Source organism: Amia ocellicauda, chromosome 4, assembly GCF_036373705.1.
Source record: "Amia ocellicauda isolate fAmiCal2 chromosome 4, fAmiCal2.hap1, whole genome shotgun sequence".
Classification (NCBI taxonomy): domain Eukaryota; kingdom Metazoa; phylum Chordata; class Actinopteri; order Amiiformes; family Amiidae; genus Amia; species Amia ocellicauda.
This window is the reverse complement of record NC_089853.1, coordinates 39761042-39775481: the sequence shown is the minus strand read 5'-3', so window position 1 is coordinate 39775481 and position 14440 is coordinate 39761042. Positions and strand designations below refer to the sequence as shown.

At 48.4% G+C, this 14440-nt stretch overlaps 1 protein-coding gene across 1 annotated transcript in view; it reads right to left on the bottom strand.

Moving 5' to 3' along the window:
* Nucleotides 1–495: 495 nt before the first annotated feature.
* The window catches only part of ppp1r16b (protein phosphatase 1, regulatory subunit 16B), a 40060-nt gene continuing 26115 nt past the window's right edge, over nt 496–14440 (bottom strand). The window contains exons 4-11 of the mRNA XM_066702152.1: nt 9311–9456; nt 9037–9140; nt 7359–7483; nt 5052–5177; nt 4766–4841; nt 4434–4563; nt 3974–4112; nt 496–3735 (exon numbers count right to left, since the gene is read on the bottom strand). Coding sequence (XP_066558249.1) covers nt 3250–3735; nt 3974–4112; nt 4434–4563; nt 4766–4841; nt 5052–5177; nt 7359–7483; nt 9037–9140; nt 9311–9456 — 1332 coding nt within the window. The 3' untranslated portion in view covers nt 496–3249. The remainder of the gene's footprint in view (nt 3736–3973; nt 4113–4433; nt 4564–4765; nt 4842–5051; nt 5178–7358; nt 7484–9036; nt 9141–9310; nt 9457–14440) is intronic.

The following is a 14440-nucleotide window of genomic DNA, read 5'->3' as shown; positions in this document are numbered from 1 at the left end:
TTCCCACTGAAGTCAAAACAGCAGAGTCCCTGACCTCCTTCCGGCGCTTACTCAAGACACATCTGTTCAGACTGTACTTGTAATTTAGTCATTTTTTCCCCTGTAAGATTGCACTTATACAATATTTTGTCATACTTCTTGCCTTTGCAATACTAGCACTTGTATTGTTTATTTAGATTTCCCCTATGCTCCCTCTCCCTTGGCCCTTGACTGTGACTTAACATCTTGTATGCACTGATCAGCTTTTACAATATAGGATGTAAGACCTCATATATTGTTTACTGTATATCTTATAAACACTTCATTTGAATTTGTAAAATGTATTATGCCTTGAACTGCACTGTATTATTGCACTTTGTATTGCTCTTATATTTTGTAAGTCGCCCTGGGCAATGGTGTCTGCGAAGAAATGAATAATAATAATAATAATAATAATAATAATAATAATAATAATAATAATTAAAAAATCCACTCACAAGCCAGAACACAACCAACTCTGAACAAAATATACAATTTATTTAAAATATGTTAATACAACCATCAGTATTTTCCAGTAATTACAAAATCAGTAGTAGTTCTTATTGTTTCTTCATTTTCTCTTTCAATAATAAAAGCTCTAACTTACAGTCCGGATTCTGCTTTAAAACAATGAGATTTCATAGAGACGCTCAAGGGTGTAGAATAAAGAGAGAGAGAGAGAGAGAAAAGACAAAACCAGGGAACAAAATCATCTTAGCAATGCCCATCTTTCACCTTCCCCCTTTCCACACACTGTCCTGTCCTGGGCTGAATACCGAGTACTCAAACCCACCTGTACAGAACAAAAGCTTCTCTTTGCTCCATATGAGGTGCATCTGCTTGACAACTTTCAAGACAGTTTTGCTTCGGTGCAAATTTTGCTCCATTTATTCTACCAGAAATCCCCACTCCCATGCCACTGTCTCTTGCAGCATTTCAACACTACGTCAACGTTCAGAGAAACGGATGCCAGTTTCGGCAGGGGAAGAAAAAAAATGCCGCCCATCGCCCTCTCCCCTGTGTGATAGAGCTGGGTGACAGCACCGGCGCACAGTCAAGGTTAGAGATGCCGGAGGGGCTGTTTTTTGATCATCAATATCTCGCTCCCCAGAAAAACAGATGTGTCAGAAAGTCGACTGTGGATGAGAGGCTTGGGGGGCGCAGCTTTGGCGACCTAGCTTGGTCCTCTTCACAGCTTTGTCCTCTGTGCCAGGGCTGTCTCTGCAGACTCATTAATCTGTTCTCTCAAAAAAAAATTCTAGAGCTGCTGTCCCCTTTCTCTCACTGTGCTACCACTGCAAAAGCCCAGTGCTTCTACCCCCAGGGCAATTAAACGCATCAAGAAACAAATCTGTTCATTACCATTAACTCCTCAAGGCCATTACTACGCTTTTGGGACATTCTGTGTGCGTACATGTCTCTCCATGGCTGTGTGTGTGTGTGTGTGTGTGTGTGTGTGTGTGTACAATAGCCTCTCCATGCGTCTTGCCCTACTGTGTCCGTGCTTCAGCATGATATTGCGGGAGCGGCTGCTGGAATACTAAACGCACACACAGGTGTGCGGCTTCCTTCAAAACCTGGACATTCATTATTTACAAAATATTTAGATAAATATAGATTTGAATTATTAACAATTGTGCACAGCCAAAGAGTTCTTTTGAGCTCTGGCTTTGTAAAAAAAAAAAAAAGCATGATCATGATGATAATAAAATAACTAACATGGAAAAAAATATATACAAATTTGTACACAAAGCTTTACACTGTACATGATAGAGGAAAGAGGAGAAATCAGGAGTGCTCTACCCAGCAAACTGGGTTTACATTGGTCAGTAGGGGTCACTGTGCTAAAGGAGATGCTTCTTCCCAAAATCTCCAGTCATGAGATCCAGGATCAAGCAGGCAAGTCCTCTCATCATATAATGATAATAATAATAAAATAAAATAAAATAAAATCAGTTTGTATGTGGTACATTAAAACAGTGAAATGCTGCCATGGGACTGACGCTACAGACCTGCCTGTAACAGAGCAGTGCGCGCCCCAGAGACGGGCCAGGCGAGAGGCCCGAGATCTGGACACAGCTGCTCATCTGCAGCAACACCCGAACCCTCCTGATGCCCGACAGCTGCACACCGCACCCTCAGAGCCAGTACCAATCTGAGGGGCAGGTGAGCGGTGTACCTGCAGGGTGGGATACCCACTTCAGGCTTATATTTACACACGGTTTCCATACCTCCTACACTTTTATATGTATGGCCATGTAACCAGTGGCACCAGAGTCCGAATGCTCAAATCCATTCAGGAATCGGAGCATTTATACCAAACGCACAGAATCAGCACATACTTCACTGCGGGTGTGATTTGGACGATCATATTCCCAGATCTCTTCTCCATAGTTCCTTTAGAGTGGCTCCACTAAATATCTCAACACCTGGTGCAAATATAGTCATGAGAGCCACTAAACAGAGACACATTTCCAGGCATGCATTCCCTAAGATTAAAGGGATTTATGTTCTTAAAATTATTCTCAAATGAAATTCAAAGATTAAAAATAATTATAATAATAAATACAAGCAGAGAGAATCTACTCTGTACCACTATAGTGTCGGGGCTGGTGCGTGTGCTGTGCCTTCCTCTCCGGGCTCTGTGGAGCTCTGTGCTGTGGCACAGGGCCCTGCTCAAGGAATGACCGTACTACAGAAACACAGGTCTGCTATTGGTCAGCCTGGGCTTCAGAAAGACCTGCATGGAAAAGCCTCTGTTTTAAAGGTTTCCCATGAAAATAAACAGCATGACACAGATGCGATATTACACTGTTAGACCAACACTGGAAAAATAAATGTGTACATCAGTCAAGCGATCAGAAATGCCTGGCCAACATTGGCTGAAGCTCGATGCAGGTGACCACAGCCTAATCCTGCGTTTCTAAACAGGAAGCAAGGAGCCGCAATGTGTCCTTATTGAGAGGAGGAGGGAAAAGGAGGGCAGAGAAGAAAGAAAAACTAAGGGCTGTGTTGCGCCCTGTGGCTGCGCTTGAGGTGCTGGATGGGGAGCAGGACAGTAACATGACCGCAGCGGTGTCTTAACAATTACAGATTAGTGCAGGAACGGGTGTCCGTAACTATACAGTGTTGCCAGCGCTGTGTCGTCCCTCTCGCTGTGCCACCCTCCTCCCCGTCATCCCTCTCGCTGTGCCACCCTCCTCCTCCTCCCCCTTTCGCTGTGCCAGTCCACTATGAGATAGTGCAGCATCCCTGGCTCTTCTCCTCAGCTTCCTCCAGCGGCTGCTTTAGCCTCAGGAGGGGGGGGTCTCCGCTGGCAGGGGTGTAGTAGACCGCGCTGCCGTTGGACGACACCAGGGGCATGCGGCCGTCCGCGGGGTCTCCAGGGGGGCTGGTTGCCGCAGAGCCGTTGCCCAGGTGCCCGTTCAGCAGCGGGTGGCTGAGCAGCTTGGCAGCTGCTCTCTGCCTCTTCAGCTCCGACAGTGTCTGGGCGCAGCGTTCGCGGCCCGCGGTCCAGGGCTCGGCCCCCGGCTGGGAGGTTGCCATGGTAACTGGGGCCGGTGTGGCAAGTCGTGCCTCCGCGTCCGAGGCGCACAGCTGCGGGGGCTCCCCGTTGCAGGGGGGGTGGCTGGGAGTGGCCGTTCCCGTGGAGACGGAGCTGTTCCAGGAGACCCCATCCTTCAATGTCCGGGGGCGGGGCTTGGCCAGGGAGTGGTTCTGGGCAGAGGAAGAGACATGCAGGACAGTCAGTTGGGTCTCTCACACATCGCACTCGCTAGCTATGTCATTACTGTCATTACTTTCATTACTATTACTTTTATCATTATTATTACTACTACAATGATTATCACTTTTATTAGGAATTTTATCAATAACAGTTATTGAAGGAAAGCAAAATAGAGATGCCCCATTCAGCCACTGCGCACACCCTGACCCCATGTGTGACCCTGCTCACCAGCTGTGTGTTCTCCTGGTCTGACTCCCTCTCTCGCTCCTCCTCCTTCTGACCCCCCAGCCACACAATGGCCTCTGTCTCGTACTCCTTGCGGTACAGATTGTTCCTGTCTGACAGACTGGCTCTTCGTACCACCTTCCTGCACACACAGACACAGTGCAACACCATTAGCTCTCTAAAACCCCATTAGCACCATTAGCTCTCTCTGCACCAAAACCATAAACCACAACCTAACCACTATGGATCTTATAGGATAATTTATCATCATTTAAATAAATATAAAATATAGATATTTTTTATGTGCTAATCATAATACAGCATGCATAACAATTTTACATATACGTACACACACAAACACACATTAATACTACTTTTTTTTTATCCTCATAAGAAAATCAAAGCTAAATCAATTAAGCCAAGGCTGCAGTACTGTCTCTGGGCAGCAGAGGGCTGCACTCACCCGCGGCTGCCGGCACTGGAGGTGCGTCTGCACAGCGAGGTCTTCTGCTTCAGCTGAGACTTCATGATGATGTCGTGCTTCTGCTTCAGGTCCCGCAGCATGGCCTTGAACTCCTCATCCTCACACAGTTCTGAGGGGCAGAGCAACACAATTTCTCTCTCTCTCTCAATAACTTAAGACTTGAAAAGCAGTGCAGGAGCAATAGATTAAAGGACACAAAAAATACTCCTCCGGGAAAGAAGAGAGGCAGCAGCGGAGGGACACAGAGCTGTGCATGATGGTGCGTGACACAGGGACAGGGGAGGCACAGGGGGCACAGCAGGCAGACTTACCAATGGGCGTCTCGTCCATGTGGGTTTTGGCGATGAGGCTGGCACCGTGAGAGACCAGTAGCTCGGCCACATGCATCTGGAGAGAAAGAGGAGAGGGGAGAGAGGTGTGAGAGAGAGAGAGAGAGAGAGAGAGAGAGAGAGAGAGAGAGAGAGAGAGAGAGAGAGAGAGAGAGAGAGCAGAGAGGGGAGAGTGGTGATGCAAACTGGCAGCACTTAGTATGTTCTTGTGTTTGCTCATTGAGCTCGTAGCCTGGGTGGGTCAGGGAGGCTCACGGTGCGCACTGACCTGGCCCCAGCATGCTGCCGCGTGGAGGGGCTGCCAGCCGTCTGTGTCCCTGCGGTCCAACCGAGCGCCCCCCTCCAGCAGCAACTCGGCTGCCTGCACATAGCCGTTCGCAGCCGCAATGTGGAGCTGCAGGGGAGAGAGAGAAATTAATTAACGTATGGGGAACATAATCACCTGAACCCTGGCTGCTGGCATGTCCAGGCTGTGGGAAACTCTTCAGACCTCTGTGCTGTGCGGTTACAAAATAAACCCACCAGAGGGAAGCAGAGTCAAGCGTGACATTACATGAGAGCACAGCAGTAACACACATACAGTGAGGGGAAAAAAGTATTTGATCCCCTGCTGATTTTGTACGTTTGCCCACTGACAAAGAAATGATCAATCTATAATTTTAATGGTAGGTGTGTTTTAACAGTGAGAAACAGAATAACAACAACAAAATCCAGAAAAACGCATTTCAAAAAAGTTATAAATTGATTTGCATGTTAATGAGGGTAATAAGTATTTGACCCCTTCGACTTAGTACTTGGTGGCAAAACCCTTGTTGGCAATCACAGAGGTCAGACGCTTCTTGTAGTTGGCCACCAGGTTTGCACACATCTCAGGAGGGATTTTGTCCCACTCCTCTTTGCAGATCCTCTCCAAGTCATTAAGGTTTCGATGCTGACGTTTGGCAACTCCAACCTTCAGCTCCCTCCACAGATTTTCTATGGGATTAAGGTCTGGAGACTGGCTAGGCCACTCCAGGACCTTAATGTGCTTCTTCTTGAGCCACTCCTTTGTTGCCTTGGCTGTGTGTTTTGGGTCATTGTCATGCTGGAATACCCATCCACGACCCATTTTCAATGCCCTGGCTGAGGGAAGGAGGTTCTCACCCAAGATTTGACAGTACATGGCCCCGTCTATCGTCCCTTTGATGCGGTGCAGTTGTCCTGTCCCCTTAGCAGAAAAACACCCCCAAAGCATAATGTTTCCACCTCCATGTTTGACGGTGGGGATGGTGTTCTTGGGGTCATTCCTCCTCCTCCAAACACAGCGCGTTGAGTTGATGCCAAAGAGCTCGATTTTGGTCTCATCTGACCACAACACTTTCACCCAGTTCTCCTCTGAATCATTCAGATGTTCATTGGCAAACTTCAGACGGGCCTGTACATGTGCTTTCTTGAGCAGGGGGACCTTGCGGGCGCTGCAGGATTTCAGTCCTTCACGGTGTAGTGTGTTACCAATTGTTTTCTTGGTGACTATGGTCCCAGCTGCCTTGAGATCATTAACAAGATCCTCCCGTGTAGTTCTGGGCTGATTCCTCACCGTTCTCATGATCATTGAAACTCCACGAGGTGAGATCTTGCATGGAGCCCCAGACCGAGGGAGACTGACAGTTATTTTGTGTTTCTTCCATTTGCGAATAATCGCACCAACTGTTGTCACCTTCTCACCAAGCTGCTTGGCGATGGTCTTGTAGCCCATTCCAGCCTTGTGTAGGTCTACAGTCTTGTCCCTGACATCCTTGGACAGCTCTTTGGTCTTGGCCATGGTGGAGAGTTTGGAATCTGATTGATTGATTGCTTCTGTGGACAGGTGTCTTTTATACAGGTAACGAGCTGAGATTAGGAGCAGTCCCTTTAAGAGAGTGCTCCTAATCTCAGCTCGTTACCTGTATAAAAGACACCTGGGAGCCAGAAATCTTGCTGATTGATAGGGGATCAAATACTTATTTCCCTCATTAACATGCAAATCAATTTATAACTTTTTTGAAATGCGTTTTTCTGGATTTTTTTGCTGTTATTCTGTCTCTCACTGTTAAAATACACCTACCATTAAAATTATAGACTGATAATTTCTTTGTCAGTGGGCAAACGTACAAAATCAGCAGGGGATCAAATACTTTTTTTCCCTCACTGTATGCGCACACATACTCACAGAGACACACAGCTCTAAAGCAGTAACAGGGCTCAGACGCCACAAGCCCATTACATGGATAAAGGCAGGAATCTGACAGAGATGATCTGCCTCCTGCATTGACTTGCTCTCCATAATAAACCGAAGAGAGATCCACACACTGCACTGCTGCTGTGACACCAAGTTAGGGACACAGCTGGGCCAGGCAGCCCTGATACACTACTGCGTTACTCCACTTCTCTTATCCCTAACCAATACCTGTGTGTGTCAGAGCTGTGTTTACACACAGAGTGGTGAAGGGAGTCTGGGACAAAACTACTTAGGCCCATTGTCCCAGATCTACACACTCACAGACCCACAGACTGGCCGACATCCTGACAGACCCACAGACCCACAGACGTATCTCACCAGAGTGGCACCTTGAGAGTCGGGTTGGTTCAGGTCCTGATTCTCCTGCAGCAGTCCCTGGATGTCTCCTATCATCCTCTGCTCCAGGGCTGCCCGTGTCTCATTGATCATCTCCTGGGTGATGCCTGTCAGTCAACGCAGAGGGACAAATGCACAGGGGTTACAGACAGGCCCTGCATGAGTGTGTACCTGCATGTTTGTGTGTGTGTGTATGTGTGTCTGTATGTGTGCTTGTGCACACCAATCACATTCGTCCAGTGGCTCGGAAACATGATGATGGCGACGGCGAATTAACAAGTAGAAAAAGGAGGTTTTTTCTTCCCAAGCAAAATGGCAGTGATGACCTGAGGTGGAGAAACGCACAGGCTCAGCAATTTGGATTCTTCTCTGCCTTTAGATCAAGTGGTGAACAAAACGCTAAACCTGCTCACTGCATTGTTATCTGTAATGGTACTTTACATCTTCGCTGGCCTTTTCAGGGGCAATTGAGTGCAATTTAAAGTAAACCTGGATGCACAATGTTAAAAAATGCCGTGTTATCTACCGTTATCATCTGTACATTCTCAAATACAGGGATTTTGTTTTGTAACGCATATGTAATGCCCACCCCTGGCATAGATAGAGTGTGTGGGACGGTGAGTGCCCCCAGTCTCCAGCCTCCTGGGCTGGGTGGGCACTTCCTGAGAGGACAAGGCTGGCGCTGCTCCCTGCTTCCTCCCCCGAGGAGGGGGAGAAAGGGATGGAAAGAGAGAGATGGAGAGACAGGGAGGTAGGGAGGGGAAGAGAGAGAGAGAGATGGAGAGACAGGGAGGTAGGGAGGGGAAGAGAGAGAGAGAGATGGAGAGACAGGGAGGGAGGGAGGGGAAGAGAGAGAGAGAGAGGGGAAGGGGGAGAGCCCTCTGACTCACACTGCAGAGATCAGAACTTAAAGTGAAAGTGAAGGTTTCCATTAAGCTCTTTTTGTCCCAAATTGATCTTTCTGTGCAAATCAGGATGTGACCAGACAGTGGTTCTGTCCTTCTCTCTTTTCTTTTTCATTTCAAAGATCATCCAAAGCTGCAAAGGGGAGGAGAGACAGCTGGGACCCCCCAGGACAGGCCCGCTGCACACTGAGCTCCAACGGAAAGGAGTCTCAGTCAGACACACTGTATCTGCAGCACCTCCAGACACAGAGCTCAGTCTGCAGCCTAATCACCACATCCTCTTTTTGCTCAACTCCACAGCAATGAATAAAAATGATCAACAGAGTTTTTATGCTTGTGGTTTACAGCAGAGGCACAGGAAGGTTACATCCATGTGTATATGTGTGTCTGTGTGTGTGTGCGTGCGTGCGTGTGCATGTTCTTCTTTTTCACACGAGCAGTGTCACCAGCCGTCAGGTTGAGGCAGCTCTGAAAGCAGAGGCCCTTGTCTCGGCACCAGACTGTGAGTGAGACTGGGTTTGGCACCAGAGTAGCGGCTCAAATTTTCCTGGAGGCAGACGAGGGTATTTAGAGAGCAGATAATGAGCGCATAAGCACTTGGGCTTAATAGCATTAGGACAGAATTTAGCCTCCCTGAGCCACTATTCTTACACCTGCTTTGGAAAGCCTGGCACCCTGCCCTGCATCTGCCTCGCCTGCTGAGCTACAGCTTACCTCACCCTCCCGCACCCACTCCCCCCCGGCCCGGCCCTCACCCCGGTTGGCCATGGCGGTTTCGATGACCTCCAGCGTGGAGTCGTCCTCACAGAGGTCATAGGGCATGTTCCCGTCGGAGTTCACAGCCAGGAGGTCAGCGCCACTGAGAGAGGGAAGGAGATCGAGGGAGAGGGGGATGAGAGAGGACATAGTTACATAAAGTCACCTGTAAAGTCCACTTCCAGCCCCCAAAACACTCAACACCTGTGCCCTTACACATGCCCCACCCACTACCCTATCCATACCCCGCCCACTGCCCTGCCCTCGGCTCACTGGTGAATGAGGATCTTGACGAGCTGCGTATGCCCGCAGGTGGCGGCGGCGTGCAGCGGGGTCCACAGCTCGTTGTCCTTGGCATTCACATTGGCACCCCGGTTCAGCAGCAGCTTCACCATGTCCTCGTAGTTGTCAATGCAGCACTGCAGGGAACAGACACAGAGCAAGAGACAGAGTGAGGGAGAGAGACATGGGGTAATAATAAAACCCACACCAATGCTGAGTGGACTGAACACTGCACTGACACACACAGAGAGAGAGAGAGACACACAGAGAGAGACAGAGTTGTGTTTCAAGATGCGTTTACACTGGCATTCCAGAATCATGCTGATAAGATTCAGCTACATTCCTCAGATTTGACTCCTGTTCATTCGGTCCTGTAATGCACTAACAGGCTTTAGAGCGGCTGATGTCACGCTCACCTCCCGAAGATTATATATAGAAACCGCTGCATTTTCATTTAAAACCCCTCAGCTTTAAAACGTTCATTTAAGACGACCCTGACACCTGTGCATTATCAGTCTGGATTTTCCACAAGATTTAACTGCTAATATACACTCACCTAAAGGATTATTAGGAACACCATACTAATACTGTGTTTGACCCCCTTTCGCCTTCAGAACTGCCTTAATTCTACGTGGCATTGATTCAACAAGGTGCTGAAAGCATTCTTTAGAAATGTTGGCCCATATTGATAGGATAGCATCTTGCAGTTGATGGAGATTTGTGGGATGCACATCCAGGGCACGAAGCTCCCGTTCCACCACATCCCAAAGATGCTCTATTGGGTTGAGATCTGGTGACTGTGGGGGCCAGTTTAGTACAGTGAACTCATTGTCATGTTCAAGAAACCAATTTGAAATGATTCGACCTTTGTGACATGGTGCATTATCCTGCTGGAAGTAGCCATCAGAGGATGGGTACATGGTGGTCATAAAGGGATGGACATGGTCAGAAACAATGCTCAGGTAGGCCGTGGCATTTAAACGATGCCCAATTGGCACTAAGGGGCCTAAAGTGTGCCAAGAAAACATCCCCCACACCATTACACCACCACCACCAGCCTGCACAGCGGTAACAAGGCATGATGGATCCATGTTCTCATTCTGTTTACGCCAAATTCTGACTCTACCATCTGAATGTCTCAACAGAAATTGAGACTCATCAGACCAGGCAACATTTTTCCAGTCTTCAACTGTCCAATTTTGGTGAGCTTGTGCAAATTGTAGCCTCTTTTTCCTATTTGTAGTGGAGATGAGTGGTACCCGGTGGGGTCTTCTGCTGTTGTAGCCCATCCGCCTCAAGGTTGTACGTGTTGTGGCTTCACAAATGCTTTGCTGCATACCTCGGTTGTAACGAGTGGTTATTTCAGTCAAAGTTGCTCTTCTATCAGCTTGAATCAGTCGGCCCATTCTCCTCTGACCTCTAGCATCAACAAGGCATTTTCGCCCACAGGACTGCCGCATACTGGATGTTTTTCCCTTTTCACACCATTCTTTGTAAACCCTAGAAATGGTTGTGCGTGAAAATCCCAGTAACTGAGCAGATTGTGAAATACTCAGACCGGCCTGTCTGGCACCAACAACCATGCCACGCTCAAAATTGCTTAAATCACCTTTCTTTCCCATTCAGAAATTCAGTTTGGAGTTCAGGAGATTGTCTTGACCAGGACCACACCCCTAAATGCATTGAAGCAACTGCCATGTGATTGGTTGGTTAGATAATTGCATTAATGAGAAATTGAACAGGTGTTCCTAATAATCCTTTAGGTGAGTGTATATAGAGCAAAAAATAGTCCTATCTGCTCCTGTCAGGAGAAACGGACGGATTTTGGTCTCACTGGGCGGTCAGGTGCTGCAAAATGCTGGCAGGTTTCTAAAATGAGCCGCCTGAAAATAAACACCTGAGCGCAGGAGACCAGGCCTTTAGTCACCATCATTTCTGCACCGCTAAAAAAAGAATGACACAGAGGAGCAAAGCCCACGTATTTCTTATAGAAACAACTAACAGGCAGGTGTAGATAGTGGGGGAGTGTGCGCAAGACCCCGGGGGGTCTCTTTAGTTTCCTAACACACTGCAATTGACAAGGGGATTCCAATAAACCCGCTCTCCTCCCCAGAATCCCAGATCAATTCATGTGCAGAACAGTCTGGAGGAACGTGGACGTGAGCCTTACTTCCTGCTGAGGAGTTCGGAGGGGAAAGAAAATAAACAGAAAACTAAAACTGCAGCAGAGGAGCTTCAGTCAGGCAGGCGGCTCAGTGACAGACGGGGAGAGAGTGGGAGGTAACGACAGGGCAGGGGCTGCCAGGTCCCAAACAGGAAATGGCGAGAGTGACTGCACTGCAGGGCTCTACCAGCCCCTCGACTGACAGGCTGCGGCACCATTCTGGCAGCGTCTCACTCCCTGGCAACGCTCTCCACCCCGCCCCCCCACTCCACAGCCACACAGAGACAAGCAAGCCACCTCACTGCTTGCCTGCTTTCACTGCACTCAATGAAACAATCAATCCATCCACCAATCAATCAGCCGTGCCGGTCAGCAGTCGGTCACCCTGCTTGCATCCTTTCAGCGCTCCACACACATAAAACACTAAAGTCTCCAGAGCGCCTAGCAGAATGTACATTGAAACCTCACTGTAATAAACGCCAACAACAAAAATCCCTCTTTCAACAAGACCTGATTTCTGACAGCACAGAACGACTCCATCTCTCATCTCTCTCAGTGGCAGCAGCATCTCGGCATTAATAAAACAATCACGAGACTTCAACATTTCAGCGCGACCAAGTTGTTCCCCGTGGGCGTCTCTGTAGCTCACAAATGATGGCATAAACACAGGGGAACCAAACTCACCACTCTCCGCCGCTCTCGTTTGAAAAGGAATTCGGAGTAACTGATCAATGGGGAGATGTGAGCCGAGACAGATTCAGCAGTAACAGTGGTAGTGACAGGAACAGTAATATCATCACACATTCCCATTTAGCTGTATTTGTGTCCCTTGCTAAAAGATAAAAAACACACACTGCGCAATGGCACACACAAAAAGACAGGCACACTCAGGGACAACACAGGCACACACACTGGCGCAGTGCTATGTCGGGGCCCAGGCAGACAGGCTGTGACAGCTGTGGGCGTCAGGACATCTCAGGCACAGCACTGCTGTTTCATCTGTATCTCATTTCCCACCAACCCCGGAGCACAGAGCTATCAATCAGCAGTGACACGCATGACAGACACAGAAATAAATGAATGGTTCAGCTCGTTTTTCTGCTGGGACTTACCCTCACACACTCAAACACACACACACACACACACACACACACACACACACACCAAAGCCTTTGGTCTGGTTTGCAGCAGGCACGGGTACAAATCCCCTTCTTAATGATGTGCTTCCAGAGCCAGGGGGAAAAAAAATGAAATAAATCTCTTTCATTTGTAAAATCCTCACTTTGAGGTGCAAACAAATTTGCTGTGTGGTACAGTGCTGCGCATGGAGCCACTCAAACTGCAGGCGAGAACGGCAAATCGGAGAGAGGGGGGAGGGTAAGGAGGATATGACCAAGAAACACACGTACAAACAAACCCACACACACAATATCCACCAAAATAAAACGCAAACGTCACTAGAAGAGATGAGAAAAAGTATACATCCGCCGGCATATCTTAGTGGCTCAGTGCGGCCGAGACCCCGTCATGTCCTGAAGGTGCAGTGTTAACACAGGCACCCCCCCCCCAACCGCCCCCTCATGCAGAGCTTGTCATTAAGCTAACGGCCAGGTCTGTAATCCTGGTCACCCCCCCCTCCACCACTTCCACCGCCACCAGCCCGGCAACCCCATTGTGAAGACAAAGCGATCAGAGCCGGGAATAATACTGGGCTTTCATGAGCCCTGGCACTCGGCGTGAAGGCCGGCTGCATTTTTCAGAAAGTGGATTACGCCTTCGTACCCACAACAACAGCACTGCCTGTGTTTGTATGCAAGTGTGATACTGGGGTGGGGGGGTGGGTAATTGAGAGAACACGGTTAAACGATGCTAGAGGAAACCAAGAATATTGTTGCAATTTTTTATTTTTTATTATTTATTTTTTTTGGTGTCAGCCAGCGTCAGAGCAGTAGGCTTCTACCTTGCTGCCCCCCTCTCTGTGCCCCTGCCAGCTCCAAGACTCAATGTGTGGCCAGGGACACAGCGCCACTTCCTCACTTTCTTAAAATCGCTTCGTTCAGGAGAAGGGGGAGAGGAAGGAAAAGAGATGAACGCTCACATCAGGCTCACATCTGACCCGTGGCCATAGCTGTCACGTACACAGTGTAATGAAAATCAACGACAAAAACAAATTAAATTTAAAAAAATATCATCTGTGTGTTCTGCGTGTGCTGTTCAGGATTGAGCCCATCTCTGTACTGGGTCTCGAAATGCTGCTGCTCTGGAGCTCAGAGACTGTTCCCATTTTTCATTCCAGACCAGTTCTCTGTTTCTTAATTGTGCCCCTAATTGGACTAATTATCCACCTAATTAGACTTTTTTTTTAACACTCGTCAGCTGCTTCAAAAAGTGACATGTTTCCGAGCTGCTGTAGTGTTCCAGCAAACATAAACATGCCATCTGACCACGAGATGAAGAGCAAATTCATGTCTAACTGGTGCGAGGGCCCGGCCATCCCTGCGGCCTCCCGTCCTGTCCTGTCCGGAGCAGGTGTTCTGGCACCACCCACCTCTTGCCAGTTTAACCCAGAGCACAGCATTAACAACAATGAGACGCTAATAGAGCATGTATGGAGACAGTTGTGTCAATGTGCAGTAGATCACCCGGTATAAGATTGTCCCCAGGCTGCTAGGCAGGGAAGACCCGGTAGAGCACTCTCAGGGGTGTGATCAGAGAGCTTCTCACGGCTCTCTCTTCCTCTCTACATCTCTTTCTCTCTGTGCGTCTCACACACATCTATTCCCCTCTCTCTCCCTCCCCCTTGCTCTCCCTATTCCCTTTTTCTTACACACACGCACACCCAACCACGCACAGGCACAACAGTTTAATTGCTCATTGACTCTTATTTAAGGATAGGAATAACGAGGCTGTCTGTAAATGCCCAAGGGGATCCACTGAGGGGGAAACCAAAAAAAGGA